Source organism: Ranitomeya imitator, chromosome 1 (assembly GCF_032444005.1).
Source record: "Ranitomeya imitator isolate aRanImi1 chromosome 1, aRanImi1.pri, whole genome shotgun sequence".
NCBI lineage: Eukaryota > Metazoa > Chordata > Amphibia > Anura > Dendrobatidae > Ranitomeya > Ranitomeya imitator.
In genome coordinates, this window is record NC_091282.1 from 780,784,978 (window position 1) to 780,806,071 (window position 21,094).

General features: G+C 43.9%; 1 protein-coding gene across 2 annotated transcripts in view; it reads right to left on the reverse strand.

Annotated features, from left to right (window-relative positions):
* Positions 1-5,800: 5,800 nt before the first annotated feature.
* FBLN5 (fibulin 5) overlaps positions 5,801-21,094 on the reverse strand; it is a 55,749-nt gene continuing 40,455 nt past the window's right edge. For both annotated transcript variants that reach the window (XM_069736890.1, XM_069736883.1), the window contains exons 6-11: positions 13,726-13,842; positions 13,283-13,402; positions 12,108-12,230; positions 8,914-9,040; positions 8,501-8,696; positions 5,801-6,359 (exon numbers count right to left, since the gene is read on the reverse strand). In XM_069736890.1, coding sequence (XP_069592991.1) covers positions 6,198-6,359; positions 8,501-8,696; positions 8,914-9,040; positions 12,108-12,230; positions 13,283-13,402; positions 13,726-13,842 — 845 coding nt within the window. In that variant the 3' untranslated portion in view covers positions 5,801-6,197. The remainder of the gene's footprint in view (positions 6,360-8,500; positions 8,697-8,913; positions 9,041-12,107; positions 12,231-13,282; positions 13,403-13,725; positions 13,843-21,094) is intronic.

Here is a 21,094-nt window from a genome sequence, read left to right on the forward strand (position 1 = left end):
TCCACTGAATTAGGCTCATCGTACAGCAATCCGAGCGCCAGGAAAAACGCATCGACACTACTCAATGCAGGGTCTCCTGGCGCAAGAGAAAATGCCCAGTGTTGAGGGTCGCCGCGCAAAAAAGAAATAATAATCAAAACCTGTTGAATAGGATTACCAGAAGAATGAGGTTTCAAGGCCAGAAATAGCTTACAATTATTTTTGAAACTTAGAAACTTAGTTCTATCTCCAAAAAACAAATCAGGAATAGGAATTCTTGGTTCTAACATAGATTTCTGATCAATAGTATCTTGAATTTTTTGTACATTTATAACGAGATTATCCATTGAAGAGCACAGACCCTGAATATCCATGTCCACACCTGTGTCCAGAATCACCCAAATGTCTAGGGGAAAAAAAAAAAAGTGAACACAGAGCGGGAAAAAAAAAAAAAAAAAATGATGTCAGAACTTTTTCTTTCCCTCTATTGAGAATCATTAGTTTTGGCTCCTTGTACTGTTATGTTTGCTAATGACAGGTGTTATGAAGGCAATCCAGAAACACAGTGTGCTTAGCGATCAGGGCGCACACAGTGATCTGACAAATACCCAAAAATACAAGAACGAGCTCTGAGACGTGGAAACTCTGTAGACTGCACACCTGATCTTATCCTAAACACAACTAAAAGCGGCTGTGGATTGCGCCTAACAACTACCTAGGCAACTTGGCACAGCCTAAGAAACTAGCTAGCCTGAAGATAGAAAAATAGGCCTGACTTGCCCCAGAGAAATTCCCCAAAGGAAAAGGCAGCCCCCCACATATAATGACTGTGAGTAAGATGAAAAGACAAAACGTAGGGATGAAATAGATTCAGCAAAGTGGGGCCCGATATTCTAGGACAGAGCGAGGACAGTATAGCGAACTTTGCAGTCTACAAAAAACCCTAAAGCAAAACCACGCAAAGGGGGCAAAAAAAACCCACCGTGCCGAACTAACGGCACGGCGGTACACCCTTTGCGTCTCAGAGCTTCCAGCAAAACAAAAGACAAGCTGGACAGAAAAAAAGCAACAAAAAAGCAAAAAGCACTTAGCTATACAGAGCAGCAGGTCACAGGAACAATCAGGAGAAGCTCAGATCCAACACTGAAACATTGACAAGGAGCAAGGATAGCAGCATCAGGCGGAGTTAAGTAATGAAGCAGTTAACGAGCTCACCAGAACACCTGAGGGAGGAAGCTCAGAAGCTGCAGTACCACTCGTGACCACAGGAGTGAATTCAGCCACAGAATTCACAACACACAACACAGGGGCAGAAGAAAAACGACGCTTTAACTCTTGAAAAGCTTCCACAGCAGCAGAAGACCAATTGACCACATCAGCACCCTTCTTGGTCAAATCGGTCAATGGTTTAGCAATACTAGAAAAATTACAGATGAAGCGACGATAAAAATTAGCAAAGCCAAGGAACTTTTGCAGACTCTTCAGAGATGTCGGCTGAGTCCAATCATAAATGGCCTGGACCTTAACAGGGTCCATCTCGATGGTAGAAGGGGAAAAAATGAACCCCAAAAATGAAACCTTCTGAACACCAAAGAGACACTTTGATCCCTTCACAAACAAAGAATTAGCACGCAGGACCTGGAACACCATTCTGACCTGCTTCACATGAGACTCCCAATCATCCGAGAAGACCAAAATATCATCCAAGTATACAATCAGGAATTTATCCAGGTACTCTCGGAAGATGTCATGCATAAAGGACTGAAATACTGATGGAGCATTGGCAAGTCCGAATGGCATAACTAGGTACTCAAAATGGCCCTCGGGCGTATTAAATGCAGTTTTGCATTCATCGCCCCGTTTAATACGCACAAGATTATATGCACCACGAAGATCTATCTTGGTGAACCAACTAGCCCCCTTAATCCGAGCAAACAAATCATATAGCAGCGGCAAGGGGTACTGAAATTTGACCGTGATTTTATTTAGAAGGTGGTAATCAATACAAGGTCTCAGCGAACCATCCTTCTTGGCCGCAAAAAAGAACCCTGCTCCCAATGGCGACGACGACGGCCGAATATGACCCTTCTCCAAGGATTCTTTTACGTAACTCCGCATAGCGGCGTGCTCAGGTACAGATAAATTAAACAGTCGACCCTTAGGAAAGTTACTACCAGGAATCAACTCGATAGCACAATCACAATCCCTATGCGGAGGTAGGGCATTGGACTTGGGCTCATCGAATACATCCCGGTAATCAGACAAGAACTCTGGGACCTCAGAAGGGGTGGATGATGAGATAGACAGAAATGGAACATCACCATGTACCCCCTGACAACCCCAGCTGGACACAGACATTGATTTCCAATATAATACTGGGTTATGGACTTGTAGCCATGGCAACCCCAACACGACCACATCATGCAGATTTTGCAACACCAGAAAGCGAATATCCTCCTGGTGCGCAGGAGCCATGCACATGGTCAGCTGGGTCCAATACTGAGGCTTATTCTTGGCCAAAGGCATAGAATCAATTCCTCTCAATGGAATAAGACACTGCAAGGGCTCCAAGACAAACCCACAGCGCCTAGCAAACTCCAAGTCCATCAAATTCAGGGCAGCGCCTGAATCCACAAATGCCATGACAGAATAGGAAGACAAAGAGCAGATCAAAGTAACGGACAAAAGAAATTTCGACTGTACCGTACCAATGGTGGCAGACTTAGCGAACCGCTTAGTGCGCTTAGGACAATCGGAGATAGCATGAGTGGAATCACCACAGTAGAAACACAGCCCATTCTGACGTCTGTGTTCCTGCCTTTCAGCTCTGGTCAAAGTCCTATCGCACTGCATAGGCTCAGGTTTATGCTCAGATAATACCGCCAAATGGTGCACAGATTTACGCTCACGCAAGCGTCGACCGATCTGAATGGCCAAAGACATAGACTCATTCAGACCAGCAGGCATAGGAAATCCCACCATGACATCCTTAAGGGCTTCAGAGAGACCCTTTCTGAAGATTGCTGCCAAAGCACATTCATTCCATTGAGTGAGCACAGACCACTTTCTAAAATCTGACAATAAATCTCTATCTCATCCTGACCCAGAGCCAGCAAACTCTTCTCTGCCTGATCCACTGAATCAGGTTCATCGTACAGTAATCCGAGCGCCAGAAAAAACGCATCAATATTACATAATGCAGGATCTCCTGGCGCAAGGGAAAATGCCCAGTCTTGAGGGTCGCCACGTAATAAAGAAATAATAATCTTAACTTGTTGAACTGGGTCACCAGAGGAGCGAGGTTTCAACGCCAGAAACAGTTTGCAATTATTTTTGAAACTCAGAAATTTAGCTCTATCTCCAGAAAACAAATCAGGAATAGGAATTCTTGGTTCTAACATAGAATTCTGAGCCACAAAGTCTTGAATATTTTGTACTCTTGCAGTGAGAAGATCCACACATGAAGACAGACCTTTAATGTCCATCACCACACCTGTGTCCTGAACCACCCAAATGTCTAGGGGAAAAAAAAGGCAAAACACAGTGCAAAGAAAAAAAAATGGTCTCAGAACTTCTTTTTTCCCTCTATTGAGAAGCATAGTACTTTGGGCCTCCAGTACTGTTATGAATAGGTAATTCAGAACCACAATGGACCTTGAAGTTCAGAGCACACAAGTGACCTGACAAAAACCACAAAACATAGGACGAGCTCTGAGACGTGGAAACTCTGCTGACCGCAATCCCTAAACCTATCAAACCACACTAGAGGTAGCCGTGGATTGCGCCTAACGCTCCCTATGCAACTCGGCAAAGCCTGAGAAACTAGCTAGTCCTGAAGATAGAAAAATAAGCCTACCTTGCCTCAGAGAAATTCCCCAAAGGAAAAGGCAGCCCCCCACATATAATGACTGTGAGTTAAGATGAAAATACAAACACAGAGATGAAATAGATTTAGCAAAGTGAGGCCCGACTTACTGAATAGACCGAGGATAGGAAAGATAGCTTTGCGGTCAACACAAAAACCTACAAACAACCACGCAGAGGGGCAAAAAGACCCTCCGCACCGACTAACGGTACGAAGGTGCTCCCTCTGCGTCTCAGAGCTTCCAGCAAGCAAGCAGAACCAAAAAAGCAAGCTGGACAGAAAATATAGCAACAAAAGGACAAAAGCAGAACTTAGCTTATGCTGAGCAGACAGGCCACAGGAACGATCCAGGAGGAAGCAAGACCAATACTAGAACATTGACTGGAGGCCAGGATCAAAGCACTAGGTGGAGTTAAATAGAGCAGCACCTAACGACTTAACCTCATCACCTGAGGAAGGAAACTCAGAAGCCGCAGTACCACTCGTGACCACAGGAGGGAGCCTGATCACAGAATTCACAACAGAGGTGTTATCAGTCATTGTACAGGAGAAGGTGAGCTGTGACATCACCTATTGTGAATGGTGGACCCTGTGTTATCTACTGTATATGGAGGTGTTATCTACTGTATATAGAGGTGTTATGAGTCATTGTACAGGAGGAGGAGGGGAGCTGGGACATCACCTATTGTGAATGATGGATCCTGTGTTATCTACTGTATATAGAGGTGTTATCAGTCATTGTACAATAGGAGAAGGGGAGCTATGACATCACCTATTGTGGATGGTGGACCCTGTGTTATCTACTGTATATAGAGGAGTTATCAGTCATTGTACAGGAGGGGGAGGAGGTGAGCTGTGACATCACCTATTATGAATGGTGGATCCTGTGTTATCTACTGTATATAGAGGTGTTATCAGTCATTGTACAGGAGGAGAAGGTGAGCTGTGACATCACATATTGTGAATGGTGGATCCTGTGTTATCTACTGTATATAGAGGTGTTATCAGTCATTGTACAGGAGGAGAAGGTGAGCTGTGACATCACATATTGTGAATGGTGGATCCTGTGTTATCTACTGTATATAGAGGTGTTATCAGCCATTGTACAGGAGGAGGAGGTGAGCTGTGACATCACCTATTGTGAATGGTGGATCCTGTGTTATCTACTCTATATAGAGGTGTTATCAACCATTGTACAGGAGGACGTGAGCTGTGACATCACCTATTGTGAATGGTGGATCCTGTGTTATCTACTGTATGTAGAGGTGTTATCAGTCATTGTGCAGGAGGGGGAGGAGGTGAGCTGTGACATCGCCTATTGTGGATGGTGGATCCTCTGTTATCTACTGTATATAGAGGTGTTATCAGTCATTGTACAGGAGGAGGTGAGCTGTGACATCACCTATTGTGAATGGTGGATCCTGTGTTATCTACTGTATGTAGAGGTGTTATCAGTCATTGTACAGGAGGAGGAGGTGAGCTGTGACATCACCTATTGTGAAGGGTGAATCCTGTGTTATCTACTGTATCTAGAGGTGTTATTATTAAAGAAGTTTGTTGGGAAAAAAAATCAACCACATTATCAGAGCATGCTCTACTTTAATAAAACGAAATGCACTTGTCCCTAAAATTGCACAAAAAATTGTGCGGTCAAAACTTTACCGTGAAATTTATCGTTTGCAATGCACAATCTATAGTGAAATCCATGACAGCGATGGTTTCCTGCACCCCTCCCCCACTCCCTGTGTATATAAGTTTACGTCCATACCTGACACAGAGGTATCATTTGGGTTTGGTCATGTGCCAGGTTCGCCGGGACGGTGATTGAGTCTGTTAAATGCATACACCTCCCCCAACCTATTAAGGTGCCCAGTTACTTTTACAGCCCAGCGACATTCCTGCACTGGTCTACACAGTTTCCAGATCCCAGGCATCATGAATCGCTACTTACACGTCTGTATTTCCAAAACATTTATTTTAATTGAAATTCTCACAAAAAAAAGAGCAAAACACATTAAAACTCCATTTTTTTAATCCCAGTAAACAAAAACATTCAAAATGTATATTGCTTAAATAAATCCCCTATACTGATGCCGCAGGGCCTCCTAAATCATCACAGAACAGAGGTGGCGCTGTGGTAATGCAGCAAATAACCACAGTGGATCAGGAAGAACGATCGCTCCAGCTCTGCCATGATTTGATGACAAACTTGAGATTGTAAAAACAAAAGAAATCTGGACTATTTGGAAGCTTCCCTCCGGCATGAGCCAATCTATCGGTGTATGATTATCTTCTGATATAGGCCTGTGCATCAGGAAAGGGGGGAGATAATGTTACACAATGAAGTGCGGGCTCAGAAGGAGTGCGGAGACACAAATATCCTCAACCGGATGATAGAGCTGCCTCTGAAGTTAACCACAGTGTTCACAGATACCATCTCCAGGTCCAACGTCAGGTCTCGGGGCCCTTTAATTGGTCGCGTCATCACCAGAGTGGCGCTAATGGGTCCAGTTTGCTGATAAAATGAGAAATAAAAAGTAATTTTGAGTTGTGATGGTCTTAAATAAATAGAGAATGGTGGTGTCCAACCTGACACTCCTTAATATCATGCTGGGTGTTGTAGTTAAAGAGCATGGATGAATACTGCAAGGACCCGACGGCCACTGATTTTCTAGGTTGTTATAAGCTAATATGAGGCCTTTCATGTACATAGTAAAGTTCTCAGAAAGTGGAAAAATCCAATAATAAATGATGTGGACAAACGTGCCTATAAATATGAACCCAGCGCACGTCACAACCGTGTGTACACACAGTGCAGCAGTGGAAAACTCATCAAGAACACAAACAGCGCAAAATACACAGCGCACCGGGCCGGGTTACACTGCATGACAGATCTACTGTACGGAATGTGCAATGATGGGGGTTGTAGTATAGTAAAGAGTAAATTTGATTTGAATTATGGTTTTTATCCCCAGTGGCCTGGTTATGTTAGGGGTTATACTTCTCTAGGTATAATAGAAGTATAGGATTTTCATGCTAGGGGTGTATGGTGTATAATAAAACCTATACAATTTTATTTTACTCTACAGTTGTCGCCAGAAGTTTTGAGACTGAAAGGTTTTGGTTTTCACATTTTGCCTCTTCAGTGTTTTTGCACTTTTAGTCAGATGTTTCTATGGTTATAAATATATATAAAGTTTTTACACTTCTTGACAAATCCATGAACTTTCTGTGATTGCTCAGTATTCCCAGCAGCGCTGCCCCTTATTCCCCAGACTCCTTCCCCTTCGCCCAGCAGCTGGATAGATGCTTCTGGGCAGATCCTGACTGATGGCTGCCTGTTCTTGTGAAGGCAAAAGGGCCAACAAGTGCTAAGCATCTCTGGGAACTCCTTCAAGATTGTTGGAAGACCATTCCCGGTGACTACCTCTTGAAGCTCATCAAGAGAATGCCAAGAGTGTGCAACGCAGTCATCAAAGCAAAAGGTGGCTACTTTGAAGAGCCTAGAATATAAGACATATTTTCAGTTGTTTCACACTTTTTTTGTTAAGTATATAATTCCACATGTGTTAATTCATAGTTTTGATGCCTTCAGTGTGAATGTACAATTTTCATAGTCATGAAAATACAGAAAAATCTTTAAATGAGAAGGTGTGTCCAAACTTTTGGTCTGTACCGTAGATGCAGCTTTACGGGACCTTCCCAGTGGTCCAATCAGAGCTGCTACAGGACCAGAGCATGTGGCCTACGGCCTCCAATGAGAGGTCGTCCCACGGGCATGCTCAGTAGACAAAAAGCAGGACTTGCCGCTGACCAGCATCAAAGCTCGGAGTAATCACAATTTCAGGGTTTTTGCTTGTGGCTTTTTGAGGATGGGATTGAGATCTGGGGAATTTCTGGCTGTGGACACAAAATTTCTATGTTTTGTTCACGAGACACTTCGTTCTCAATTTTGCCTTGTGACCTGGTCTTCATCATGGGGTAGAAATCATCATACTAACATTTCCTGGATGATGGGAGATGTTGTTCTTGGAAGAGGTTTATATCCCATCCCTTATTCATGGCCATAATTTTGGCAAAATTGTGAATAGTCCCCTCTATGATGAGAAGCCCTTCATACATGAACGGTCTCAGGAGGCTTTACTGCTGACAGACACAGGACTCGTGGCAGCTTCACCTTTTCTTCTCCGGACAATCATTTTCTCTGATGAAGATCCTCAGACTGTTTGGGATGTCTGGAAGAATTTGTCTAGAGGACAAAAGGCGAGCGCTGCCATGGGTTCTGTGTCTGCCAGCACTAAAGCCTCCTCCTCCAATCTCACTGAGAACCTGTGGTCAATCAAAACCCCAGCACCTGTGATAACTCCGAGCCTTCGTGAGACAAGAGCGGACGGCCATCAGTCAGGATCTGCCCAGAAGCCAATATCGACTTGCCAGGTGAAGGGCAGAAGTCTGAAGAATAAGGGGCAACGCTGTGAATAATAAGACATCACAGAAACTTCATATATTTGTCAATAAAATGTAACAACTGATGGAATGATGATAATTGTCCTTCATTAACCATAGAAATATCCAACTAAAAGAGCAAAAAACTCTAAAGTAGCAAAATGAGAAATGTTGTTTTTTAGTGTTTCAATACTTGTATGTTCTTCTTACCCTCATGTAGAATTCTCTGCCCTCATTACCAGACTTTATCTGGAAGATGTAGTAGACCCCGGGATAACGGCTGGTCGCTTGCATCTGGAAGATGTCTGCAGGGACCCTGCTGTTGGACACAATGTCCATGTGCCTGTGGACGATGGTGAAGGGCTGGTCCCGGCAGGTTGGGTTCTCCACAGGACACATACACCGACTATAGGAGATACAAGATGTACAGTGATCACCCCAGTCCTGACATCAGTGCTATAGGGGTCTAAACTGCTGCAATCACTGGAATTGCATCCAGACCATAGATGGGCACTTTGAAATAAAAGGTCAAGTGTATCTAATATGCTTGTTATCAATATAGTAAGATGAGGGATTTTCAGCTTGGACCCAATTCCCCTCTCCCGTGTACCCTATATACGTACTTGTCATTGAGCTGGATATACGGCTCGTCACAGCGCACAGGATCCAAGCACTGAACACTTCCTGGGATATTGAAGCAGGTCTGCTGCGCGGTGCAGCTGTTATTCCTCGTGTCACACTCGTCTATGTCTGGAAGATGGGAATTATATGTAAATCACAGAGTAATGGTGCAGCGGTCTGAAAGCACAAGACCCCTACTCAACTGGGAGGAAGAGCTGGACCCCTCTTCTCAGGATACATCTTAACGGGACACATCATGAAAGTTTAGCTGCAGAAACGCAGTGTGTTGCAAAAGGGTGAAATTCACAAAAACATAATGCTGGTTGATTACCATTCTCCTCCATAACGCTGGTAATGTATTCTGCAAAATCTGCTGCATATTTAACTGGTATTGTTCCCCAATGGCCTAGAGGCCTTTCATTTTTGGCTTCAAATCATGGGATAAAGGAAGTGTTAAGTTTTAAAACTTAATTTTTTTGCTGCTCTTTTACATATAAAATTACTTGACTTAGTAAATAAATCTCGTACTTACTGTTCAAGATATTCAGCTCTATGCTCAACTGTGGGTCTCCATGGTTACAGACTACAGCGTGGACCAGAACTGTGCTGCTTACTACAGACCGGTCAATCTTCCCTTCATCTGAACACCTGGAACGCTCGGTCCACCCCCGTCTAATCTCTCAGATCACTCTCTTGTTGACCCCTTAAGACCCCTTCACATTAAGCGACGCTGCAGCTATACCGACAACGATCCGGATCGCTGCAGCGTCACTGTTTGGTCGCTGGAGAGCTGTCACACAGACCGCTCTCCAGCGACCAACGATGCCGGTAACCAGGGTAAACATCGGGTAACTAAGCGCAGGGCCGCGCTTAGTAACCCGATGTTTACCCTGGTTACCATCCTAAAAGTAAAAAAAACAAACAGTACATATTTACCTAACGCTGTCTGTCCCCGGCGCTCAGCTTCTCTGCACTCCTCCTGTACTGGCTGTGAGCACAGCAGCTGGAAAGCAGAGCGCTGACGTCACCGCTCTGCTTTCCGGCTGACCGACGCTCACAGCCAGTACAGGAGGAGTGCAGAGTACAGCGCCGGGGACAGACAGCGGTAGGTAAGTATGTACTGTTTGTTTTTTTTACTTTTAGGATGGTAACCAGGGTAAACATCGGGTTACTAAGCGCGGCCCTGCGCTTAGTTACCCGATGTTTACCCTGGTTACCAGTGAAGACATCGCTGGATCGGTGTCACACACGCCGATCCAGTGATGTCCACGGGAGATCCAGCGACCAAATAAAGTTCTGGACTTTGTTCAGCGACCAACGATGGCACAGCAGGGGCCTGATCGTTGGTCGCTGTCACACATAGCGATTTCCTTAACGATATTGTTGCAACGTCACCAAAAGCAACGATATCGTTAACGATATCGTTAAATCTGGTTTCCGCTCTTCACACTCTACTAAAACTGCCCTCACTTAAGTCTTTAATGATCTATTAACAGCAAAATCCAATGTTCACTGATCCCTGCTGATTCTCCTGGATCTCTGCCATATCTGAAATTGTGGATCACCAGCTCCTCCTCACTATGCTCTGCTCTATCGGCCTCAAGGACACAGCCCTCTCCTGGTTCTCCTCCTATCTCTGACACCTTCACAGTATCTTTTGCCAGCTCTTCTTCCTCTAATCTTCCCATTATTAATCTGGGTCCTCTCCTCCTCTTCTTATATACTTCCCCTATTAGACAAACCATCAGCAGATTTGATTTCCAGCATCATCTCTATACTGATGGCACCGAACTATACACCTCTTCACCTGACATCACCCTTACTTTAATACAAAATAACAGGGATTGTCTGTCCACTGTCTCTAAATCATGTCCTCCCTCTATCTGAAAATGAATCTCTCAAAAACTGAACTACTTGTGTTTCCTCCCTCTTACTAACCTACCTATGCCCGACTTTGCAATATCCTTGGGTGGTGTAACCATAACTCCTAAGCAGCACGCTCGCTATCTTGGGGTCATATTTTGACACAAAACGTTCCTTTATTCCCACATATCCAATCACTACTCACTCGTGTCACCTTCACCTTAAAAACATCTCCAGAATTCGATTTTTTCTCAAACTGTAAAAACTCTTACTGTTGCTCTTATCCATTCTCGTCTGAACTACTGCAACTCTCTTCTGATCGTTCTCCTCTTTACCAAACTCTCTCCTCTCCATTCCGTCGTGAATGCAGCAGCCAGGGTCGCATTTCTATCAGGCGGCTTCATCGACTCCTCTACAATGTGCCAGTCATTACACTGGTTACCCATTTGCTACCGAATACAATACAAACTCATCTTTTTCACCCACAAAGCTCTACACCGTTCTGCACCATCCTGTAGTTCCTCCCTCATCTCTGTCTATTGCGCTACACGTGGCCTCTGTTCTGCAACTGATCCAAGACTAACATCCTTCATAATCCGAACCTCGCACCTCCTTCTCTTGTGCTGCACCAGTTTTCTGGAATGCACTACCCCAAACGATCTCACTAATATCTAGCTCCCATGTTTTTAAGCGTGCTTCAAAAACACATCTGTTTATAGACAAGTCTATCACCTCATCTCACCAACCTAACTTAATATGAAACCCCTTATTTATTATAATAATGGCTGGACTGTACATAACAAGCACGTTCTACCTATTGTGTCCCCTTATTTCCTCATAGATTGTATCTTGCGAGCAGCAGGACCCTCACTCCTCCTGTACCTGTGGAAATGTGTTCCATTGTATTGTTTCTATTGTCTGTACATGTCCCCGATTAATTGTAAAGTGCTGTGGAATATGTTGGCGCTATATAAATACAAATCGTCTCTATGTTACGCATACAGACATACGCTCTTCTGAACGAGCTCTTACTTGGATTACAGACTTCTCAGGAATTGTTTGTAGTCTGTAACCGTGAGGACACATAACCGTGCTCTGAGACTTCTATGGGCTGCATTAACTTCACTGAAACCCCCTAAAAGCTTATGAGAACCCAGCACAGGAAAAGGGGACCGAGCAGTTAGCGTACATCCTCAATAATCCCCAATAGCTTAACAAGCAGCGCATTATTTGTAAGTGACATCAGCAACATAGTAGAATTATTTTTCACTCCCTTTCATGGTTCTCCTTAGAAGAGGTTTTATGCCAAGTGCCCCTGCACCCAGAAACCCACCCTGACACGTCCTGCTGTCATCCAGCAAGGTGTAACCAGACGGACAGCTGCAGTAGTACGAGCCAGGCTGGTTCACACATTCGTGCTGACACAGAAATTCTGACACGCTGCACTCGTCCATATCTGAAAGAGAAGAGAATAAACTTCCTTTATCTCTGGATACTCAACATGATTTATTAGTCCCAGGTACTGAAAAAAAAAGGGGTCACCCAGTGACTGGTCAGAAAAAGACGTTACATTAAAGGGGCTTTCCAGATAAGGCAAGAAACAATTCCTGTAGTCTGTCAGTAAACCAAAAAGTGATCCCCAAATGCTTTTATAGCTATAAAATAAAGCAGCATTCACCCTCCCCAGGTCCAGCACTGGCTCTCCGTCACTGCTTTAGTCTGTGTGTTCTGCCTCTGCAGACAAAAATCACAGACCAGAGCAGTGGCAGAGCTGTGGAGGGCGAGTGCCTGCTCTGTTCTTAATTTTACAGCCATAAAAGTATTTGGGGACCACTTTTGTTAAAGTTTAAAAAGCCCCTAAGGATACGGCTACAGAGCAACAAGTCTCGCATGACAATAATTCTGTGTAAAGTTGCTCTACTATTTTAAAGATGTAACTTTGCAGTAAAAAAATGGCCAAATCATAGAGAGGTTGTGTGGAAGTCATTGTCCCACGTGGCTTATATTGAAGTCTAGGGGGAGTGAGTTGCTTAGGGCCAGAGACAGAAAATCGAACATATTGGAAACATCAACACATGTGTCCCAGTAGATTGCAATGTCACATATAGATGGAATGTCACCTTGTAGCCCTGGACTTATGGGGTACAGACATCAGGTCGGGCAGGACGACAGCTAGTTTTGTATAAGGTCTGTAAATTTCAGCAGAACTTAATGGTAGACAAAGAGATTAAGGGGTAACACGTTATAGAAGCATCACAAGAAATATACCTCTCCTATGACTGCATGGGATTTGCAACAGCTGCAACTGACCCTATATGAAAAAGACGTTTTCTGCTGGAAGTGATGAAAAATAAAAACGCTTGCATCTTTTTCTCAATGAAACATGATTGCAAGTTTAGCATTGTGTTGCAAAAAGTTGTTTTCCTGTGGATTCTGCAGCTAGTTGTTGCCTGTACTGTGTGTGTGACATGACCTCCACCCTTGTAGAGGACTGAGTGCAGTATTTACCGCTGCAGTTTACGCCGTCATCTTCCAGCTCATAACCCGGCTCACAGCGACACAGGTAGGATCCATAGGTGTTCACACAGCTCTGAACACACGGGTTCTCTGTGGTGCATTCATCCACATCTGGAATCAGATATAAGGAGGTGAAATATACAGGGTGACACAGAAAGGGACAGAGGAGGGGGGAGCGGGACCCTCAGTCTGTAAGAAAGTTCATTCAGCCTCCACCACAATAGCAGCGACTCTACTCGGCCGATCAGAGCCCATATTGGGCTGAGAGACCACAGCTGTTCTGTGGAGTGCGGACCCTGCAAACAGCTCTCCATATCTCAGCTTCCCTGACACACATCACATGTAGTCCTCATCAAGACCCCAATCCTCCAGAGTAATCTCTGATATCATATGGGTCAGGGACGATGGTTGGCAGACCGCTACGCCACACATACCTTGGCAAGATCTGCTGTCAGAGTTCAGCACAAATCCAGGGTTACAGGTGCAAGAATATGATCCTGGCACATTGGCACAAAGCTGCTGGCAGTAGCCATAACGGCATTCATCTATGTCTATAAAAGAAGACAAGAAATATCCGGACTCAGCATTTCCAACGGATTGTAAGCTCTTGGGCTCAGTTTTCTGTATCAGTATTATACAACTAGTATTATATCTGACAGGGACGGACAGAGTTTCTTCATAGATTTATTAATTATTTTCTTGGAAAAAAAGTGAAATTCGAAAGTTGCACCATTTCTTTGCTTGCAGTTGGTGAAACTTTATACTTCTTAGCTGAAGGTTTGCTACACATTGTCTCCAGTGCAGACCATCATCAGTGAGCTGGACACATCAGCAGCACAAATGTTCTCCTGTCCTGTCTGTTACATTGTATCTGCACTGAAACAATGTATCAGTCTGGAGGAGCGGATATGTAGCTCACAGAAGGTTGTCTATACTGGATACGCTTTTACAAACATCAAATACAGGCAGGATTAGACCAGGAAAGGAATGTTCCCACTTACTAAAAAGCAAGCAGAGATCTTATAAATGAGGAGGAAATAAGACAAAAAAGGATCCAATTCATCATTTGCATTTTTTTTTGTCAATTTTGGCTTGTGATATTTGTTCCTATTTTTTTGTGACAAATTCTTTTAAGCGGTGCATGCAGGACAATTATTTATCTGCAAACAATTGGATTATATATAACAAAAATGCCGTCAATCGTAAACAGAGGTAAAAATTACAGATGAATTTGTTGAAAAAAAAAGTAACAATAGGGCAAATTAAAAGAAGAAATTTGCAACAACAACAAAAAAAAGCCTTAAAAATAGATAAAGGCACAAATTCAATAATGAATCTGGCCCAAAGTCTAATAGTAAAGGTACATTAAACACTGACCAACATACCAATATACAGATACCAATAGTCATCATGTGACCGTGAACCACTCCATTTTAGTATTTAAACCTTAAATTTGTAAATGGACACTAAGATTAGGTATTAGGACAGGCTCATTATGTTTTGGTTGTTTTGACATGTTATGTGCAGAGCCTCAGGTTATCTGGGCAGCCATGGGGGGCGGTTTGAGTTGGCGCAGTTGGTGGGTTACCATGTATTCCTTTTTGTTTTCTTTTTTTTTTTACTAGTTTGTAGATAATTTTGTCCCATAATGTTGCATAAATAGTTACAGATATCTGGGGAATACGCTTTATTTTGCAATTTTCCATTGTAACTGGGGCACCCATAGGAGTCACCAAGGGGGAAACAGCCCTCATTGGTGAGATCAGTCACTGGCTGCGCTATATAGAATACACAGAAGAGGTTAAAACGAATTTTATTTTCTTTCAGGACTGCAGGAACATTAAAACTGCAATGACAAAATGAAGCCGCAGGGTCTGCGCTGCCTGCAGTCATGGCAAGTGGTTGTTAGGGGAATAACTTATAGGGTCCGGGCTACTGTTAAAATGTAGAAGAAAAAAATGAAATAGTACACATGTATATATTTTTTTCTACCCAGTAGCATCATAATTTGTTAGCCAAAATCAGGAGTAGAAAGTATACAGATAGAATAGTGTGAATGAGATTTGACTGTAATAATAAATGGTGTAGTGCTCCATCTACTGGGGAAAGTAAGGAACAGCATAAAGAAATCCAAAGTATCTGGCAGCTCAGATAAGAGACAGATCTGCAGACTATAGAAATGTAAATGCAATAATACAGGATAAGTAATGTAATGTATGTACACAGTGACTGCACCAGCAGAATAGTGAGTGCAGCTCTGGAGTATAATACAGGAGGTAACTCAGGATCAGTAATGTAATTATGTACACAGGGACTGCACCAGCAGAATAGTGAATGCAGCTCTTGAGTATAATACAGGATGTAACTCAGGATCAGTAATGTAATGTATGTACACAGTGACTGCACCAGCAGAATAGTGAGTGCAGCTCTGGAGTATAATACAGGATGTAACTCAGGATCAGTAATGTAATGTATGTACACAGTGACTGCACCAGAAGAATAGCGAGTGCAGCTCTGGAGTATAATATAGGATATAACTCAGGATCAGTAATGTAATGTATGTACACAGTGACTGCACCAGCAGAATAGTGAGTGCAGCTCTGGGGTATAATACAGGATGTAACTCAGGATCAGTAATGTAATGTATGTACACAGTGACTGCACCAGCAGAATAGTGAGTTTTTTATGCGTTTTTGATGCGTTTTTTATGCGTTTTTTGAGCACAAATCTGCACAAAAAACGCATCAAAAACGCATCAAAAACGCATCAAAAACGCATCAAAAACGCACCTGCAGATTTCTATTATGGAGGGGTGCAGAAACGCTGCAGAACTGCACAAAAGAAGTGACAGGCACTTCTTTGAAATCTGCAGCGTTTCTGCGCAGATTTTTCTGCACCATGTGCACAGCTTTTTTTTTTTTCACATTGATTTACATTGTACTGTGATCACAGTGCAGTTCTGCAGCGTTTCTGCTGCAGAAAAATCTGCTGCAGTTCTGCACTAAATCTGCATCGTGTGCACATACCCTTAGTGTGAGAGAAGGTGCCTTACCCCTCCACCCCCCTCCTACTATACACACTGACCTATGCAAATTTTAATTCTTTTTCATTTATAAAAATAATTAAAAGTTATATTTTAATGGTCTTTAGTTAGCGATCAGTTGCCAATCGGCAAATTGTAATGGCTGATCTTTTTCACTCACAGAGCATTGTCTACACTGGATGGAATTGTATCCGCTTCTCAGCAAAAAGCATGACGGGCTTTCTACAGGATTACTGCCTCTGAATGGATAAAATAATTATCTTATTCATTTACAGCAAGCAGAGGTCATGGAGCTAGTGAAGGGTTGAAACAGTAAGCAGTCAAAATCACAGAACACTAACAATACGGAGATAAATCCACATATAAATAAAACTTGACTGGAAACCCCTTTAATGTTTTAGACTGCAGTTTATGGGATGTGACCGCTCCATTCTTTGTACCACGCTCTGCCATATGTTACAACTAGGTAAATAGGAGAACAATGATGATCTGTGCAGGAGTTTAGGACCAAAGTGCAGGTTCAGAGATGAATCTCGAACATTATATGAGGAAGTAATCTCTGGAGATGGAGATCCTGTATTATTACAGCTGTTCCTCTTATAATTGGCAGCGACATCTTCCCACAGTCTAAATGCAGAAGACACTATAAGGAGCGAGTGTTCAGTGCTTGCTTCACTCTGCAAGGGGCGACAGAGCAAAGAAAAAGTTCCACCCCCTGGAAAGAGCATATAAAATAATGGGGACAGGCAAAACACGTGCCGCCATATGACTCCAGGGCGCTCACTGTACTGTCCGGGGTAATATTGGTTAGTGCCACAAAGTAGCAGTTCTTTACACAGAAAATTTTGTGCCCCAAAATATTGTAGTTACTCACCGATAACGGTATTTCTCTGATCTCCTGACGGCACCACGGAGAGAGGGATCCGCCCTCAGGGACAGGAAACCCACAGGTTAAAAAGAAATCATCATATACATATATATGTATTTTATATGAAAGGGAGGGAATATACAGGTGCCGTCATGGGATCAGAGAAATACCGTTATCGGTGAGTAACTACGATATTCTCTTACCCCCATGACGGCACCACGGAGAGAATTTCATAGAATATATTTAGGGTGGGTGTTCTGTCTCCGCCATCTAATATTGTTACCCTGATTATTTGCTTGCATAATTGCAGTTTCCTCAGTATACAGTATTGATATATTCATGCCTTTATTCATCTGTGATGCTTTGGCTCCCTCTAGCGGCCAGAGTTATGTTGGCAGTTCAATCTTGTTTTTGTATTATCCATGTCTGATTCTCCTCCTCCTTTGCAATGCATTATGGTAGCTCAGCCTCCATTTCCCTCCATTTTTCCTTTCACTTTCTTCAGTTTGCCTTCAAGGAAAGACGCTTCACTTCATCCCCCTTGCGATTGCATTGCCGGTATGTCTTTATGCTTCCTATAGATATTCCTGCTCTATATTAGCTTAGTTTAACCAGTTGTACTCCCAGTTTAGTCACTAGCTTTCTAAATGTTATGCATAATGTATATCATGTGTATTATGTATCTGTTCTATGCCATGCACTGATTCTATGTATATCATTGTTCACAGTTTCACCGCATCAATATACCACTACGTTTAATAAAGCACAGACTCAAACACAGTCTCCTTATTGGACCCCGGTATAGCGGTTTAGCTGACTGTATAGCTACGTATGAGCCTGCCTCAGCTAGTGAGGACAGAACAGTGAAACGGCAGCCATCCAACTAGTGGGATTCAAGTCACCGGCTACTCAGAGACTAAATACAGCTACAGCAATCTCTGCACAGCCAAGCACTTTCCCAAGACACCATGTCTCACAAATCGCATAGGACAAGATCTGTTACTTCCGTCTCCTCAAAGACAACATCCATCAGCAGCGCTGTCGCCATTGCCCGCGCAAATGCTGAAGCTGCCAAAATACGAGCGAGCTTTGCTGACCAAGAGATGCAACTTAAATTAGAAAAAGCACGCATAGATGAAGAGAGAGCCGATCAAGAGAGAAGGTCACGCTTAGAGAGAGCCGATCGAAAGAGAAGGTCGCAGTTAGAGAAGGCACGTGTGGATGCCGCCTTAGAAAGCCTAGCAGCAAAAAGGGAAGCTGCCGCAGCCCTCGCCGAAGCAGAATCGCTAGAAGCCGCGCAAAATCCCAAGCTGCATAGCCAAAGCAGTACGTCGAGTCTGGAGTTTCCACTGCAAGACTCACCACAACGCACATCTCAGTATGTTAATGACCTTCCTGATCCAAACTATAACCCTGAACCAGTACCAAAACCAGAATACGACACCTCCAGCGAAGTGAGCGAGAGTCGTCACGAGGCTCAGGACAGAAACAAACTCGAAAATGTGAGGCAAAACAACTCTGCTAATGACTACCTTGCCCCTCATCAGGTAACCAACGTGGATCACCCTGCTGACGCACCGTACATCAGGCCGAAGCAATACGACACCGGCTGGCGCCACCATGAGGACACTAACAGGTACGAACGCACCTCACATCACTATCAGGGCGACCCATCACCAGTATACTCTGCTGACAACCGGTTCACGACAGAATTTGCCAAGTTCTTCACACGACGTGAACTGGTTGCCAAGGGACTCATGAAATTCACTGACCGAGCTGAAGGTTACAGAGCTTGGAAAGCTTCCTTCCAAAATGTCATTAGAGACTTGGGGCTACAACACAGGGAAGAGATAGACCTGTTAGTCAAATACCTGGGAGAAGAGTCAGTCAAACACGCAGTAAGGATCAGAGACATTAATATAAACCGCCCTGAGACTGGCCTCAAAGAGATCTGGAAAAGGCTGGATGAGTGTTACGGCTCAGCAGAGGTAATAGAAAGAGCCTTGTTCAAAAGAATCGATGACTTTCCTAAAATATCTAACAAAGGTCTCCAGAAACTTAGAGAGCTAAGCGACCTGCTGAAGGAAGTCCAAGTTGCCAAACACGAGGACGACCTACAGGGACTTGCATTTCTCGACACAGCCAGAGGTGTTAACCCTATAGTCCAGAAGTTGCCCTACAATCTACAGGAGAGGTGGCTCACACATGGTTCCACGTACAAATACAAACACAGCGTTCCATTCCCTCCCTTCTCCGTTTTTGTTGACTTCATACACCAACAAGCAAGAATTAGAAATGATCCCAGCTTTGACTTTGCAATACCATATGCCACACCGTCACCACCTGCAAATCCACGCAGAACATCTGTGGAAGTACACAAGACTTATGTTTCTTCTCCAGGTTCTAATTACAGGTCTGCTGGCTGCTCCCAATCAGAGACAAAGGTGCAGGACCCTGACAAGCAGTGCCCACTTCATCAGAAGCCTCATCCTCTCCTGAAATGCAGAGCCTTCAGAGGAAAATCTATGCCAGATCGCAGAAGCTTCCTGAAAGAAAACGGTATCTGCTACAAGTGCTGCTCGTCCACAGCTCATCTCGCCAAGGATTGCAAGGTCCGTGTAAAATGCACAGAATGTGGCACCACAGATCATAACACCGCTCTACACCCTGGCCCAGCTCCATGGAGTACACAAAACACGCCAGCTGACAGTGAGCATGGCGGGGAGGAAAGGAACACTGATACAGCTACGCCAGAGATCACTTCACAATGCACCGAGGTCTGCAAAGGGACAATAGACAGTAGGTCCTGTTCAAAAATATGCCTCGTCAAAGTATACCCGAAGGGCCATAGAGACCAAGCTGTAAGACTGTATGCTATCTTAGATGACCAAAGTAATCGATCCTTGGCTAGATCAACGTTCTTTGACCTATTCAACATCAAAGGGCCAAGCACTCCCTACTCCTTAAAGACGTGTGCAGGTACTGTGACAACAGCAGGCAGGAAAGCTACTGACTACCAGATCGAGTCTTTAGACGGACAATTCTGCCTACCACTACCTACGATCATCGAATGTAACCAGATCCCAGACAACAGATCTGAAATCCCTACGCCAGATGTAGCAATCCATCACGCTCACTTAAAACAAATAGCACACCTCATACCGGAACTCGACCATCAGGCCCACATAATTCTGCTGTTGGGGAGAGATATCCTACAGGTTCATAAAGTGAGACGTCATATCAACGGACTCCACAATGCTCCCTATGCCCAAAGGCTAGACCTAGGATGGGTCATAATTGGCAACGTATGCTTGGGACGCATGCACGCCCCATCTTCTGTGACAAGCATGCTGACAAATACATTGGAGAAAAGACGTCCATCTCTGTTTCAACCTTGTAACAATGAGTTCCATGTCAGGGAACTGCCACACAGCATCCAACTACCTGATCATTTAATAGACTTTACTCACGACAGCAGTATAGTGTCGGGAAGCTATGAGGATCAGTTAGGGGGCACAGTCTTCCAGAGAACTAAGCAGGACAACCAAGTGGCAATGTCGGTAGAGGACAAGTTGTTCTTAGAGGTAATGGACAAGGGACTCGTTAAAGATGAGACCAACAGCTGGGTCGCACCTCTTCCCTTCAAAACCCACAGACCACGTCTACCGAACAACAGAAATCAGGCATTACAACGTTTCTCCTCTCTCATTCGTAATCTGCAAAAGAAACCAGAGATGAAAGATCACTTTTTCTCCTTCATGTCAAAGATTTTTGAAAACCGTAACGCAGAACTAGCTCCCACTCTCAAAGACTCTGAAGAATGCTGGTTCCTACCCATGTTCGGAGTATACCACCCTAAGAAACCAGGCCAGATCAGAGTCGTGTTTGATTC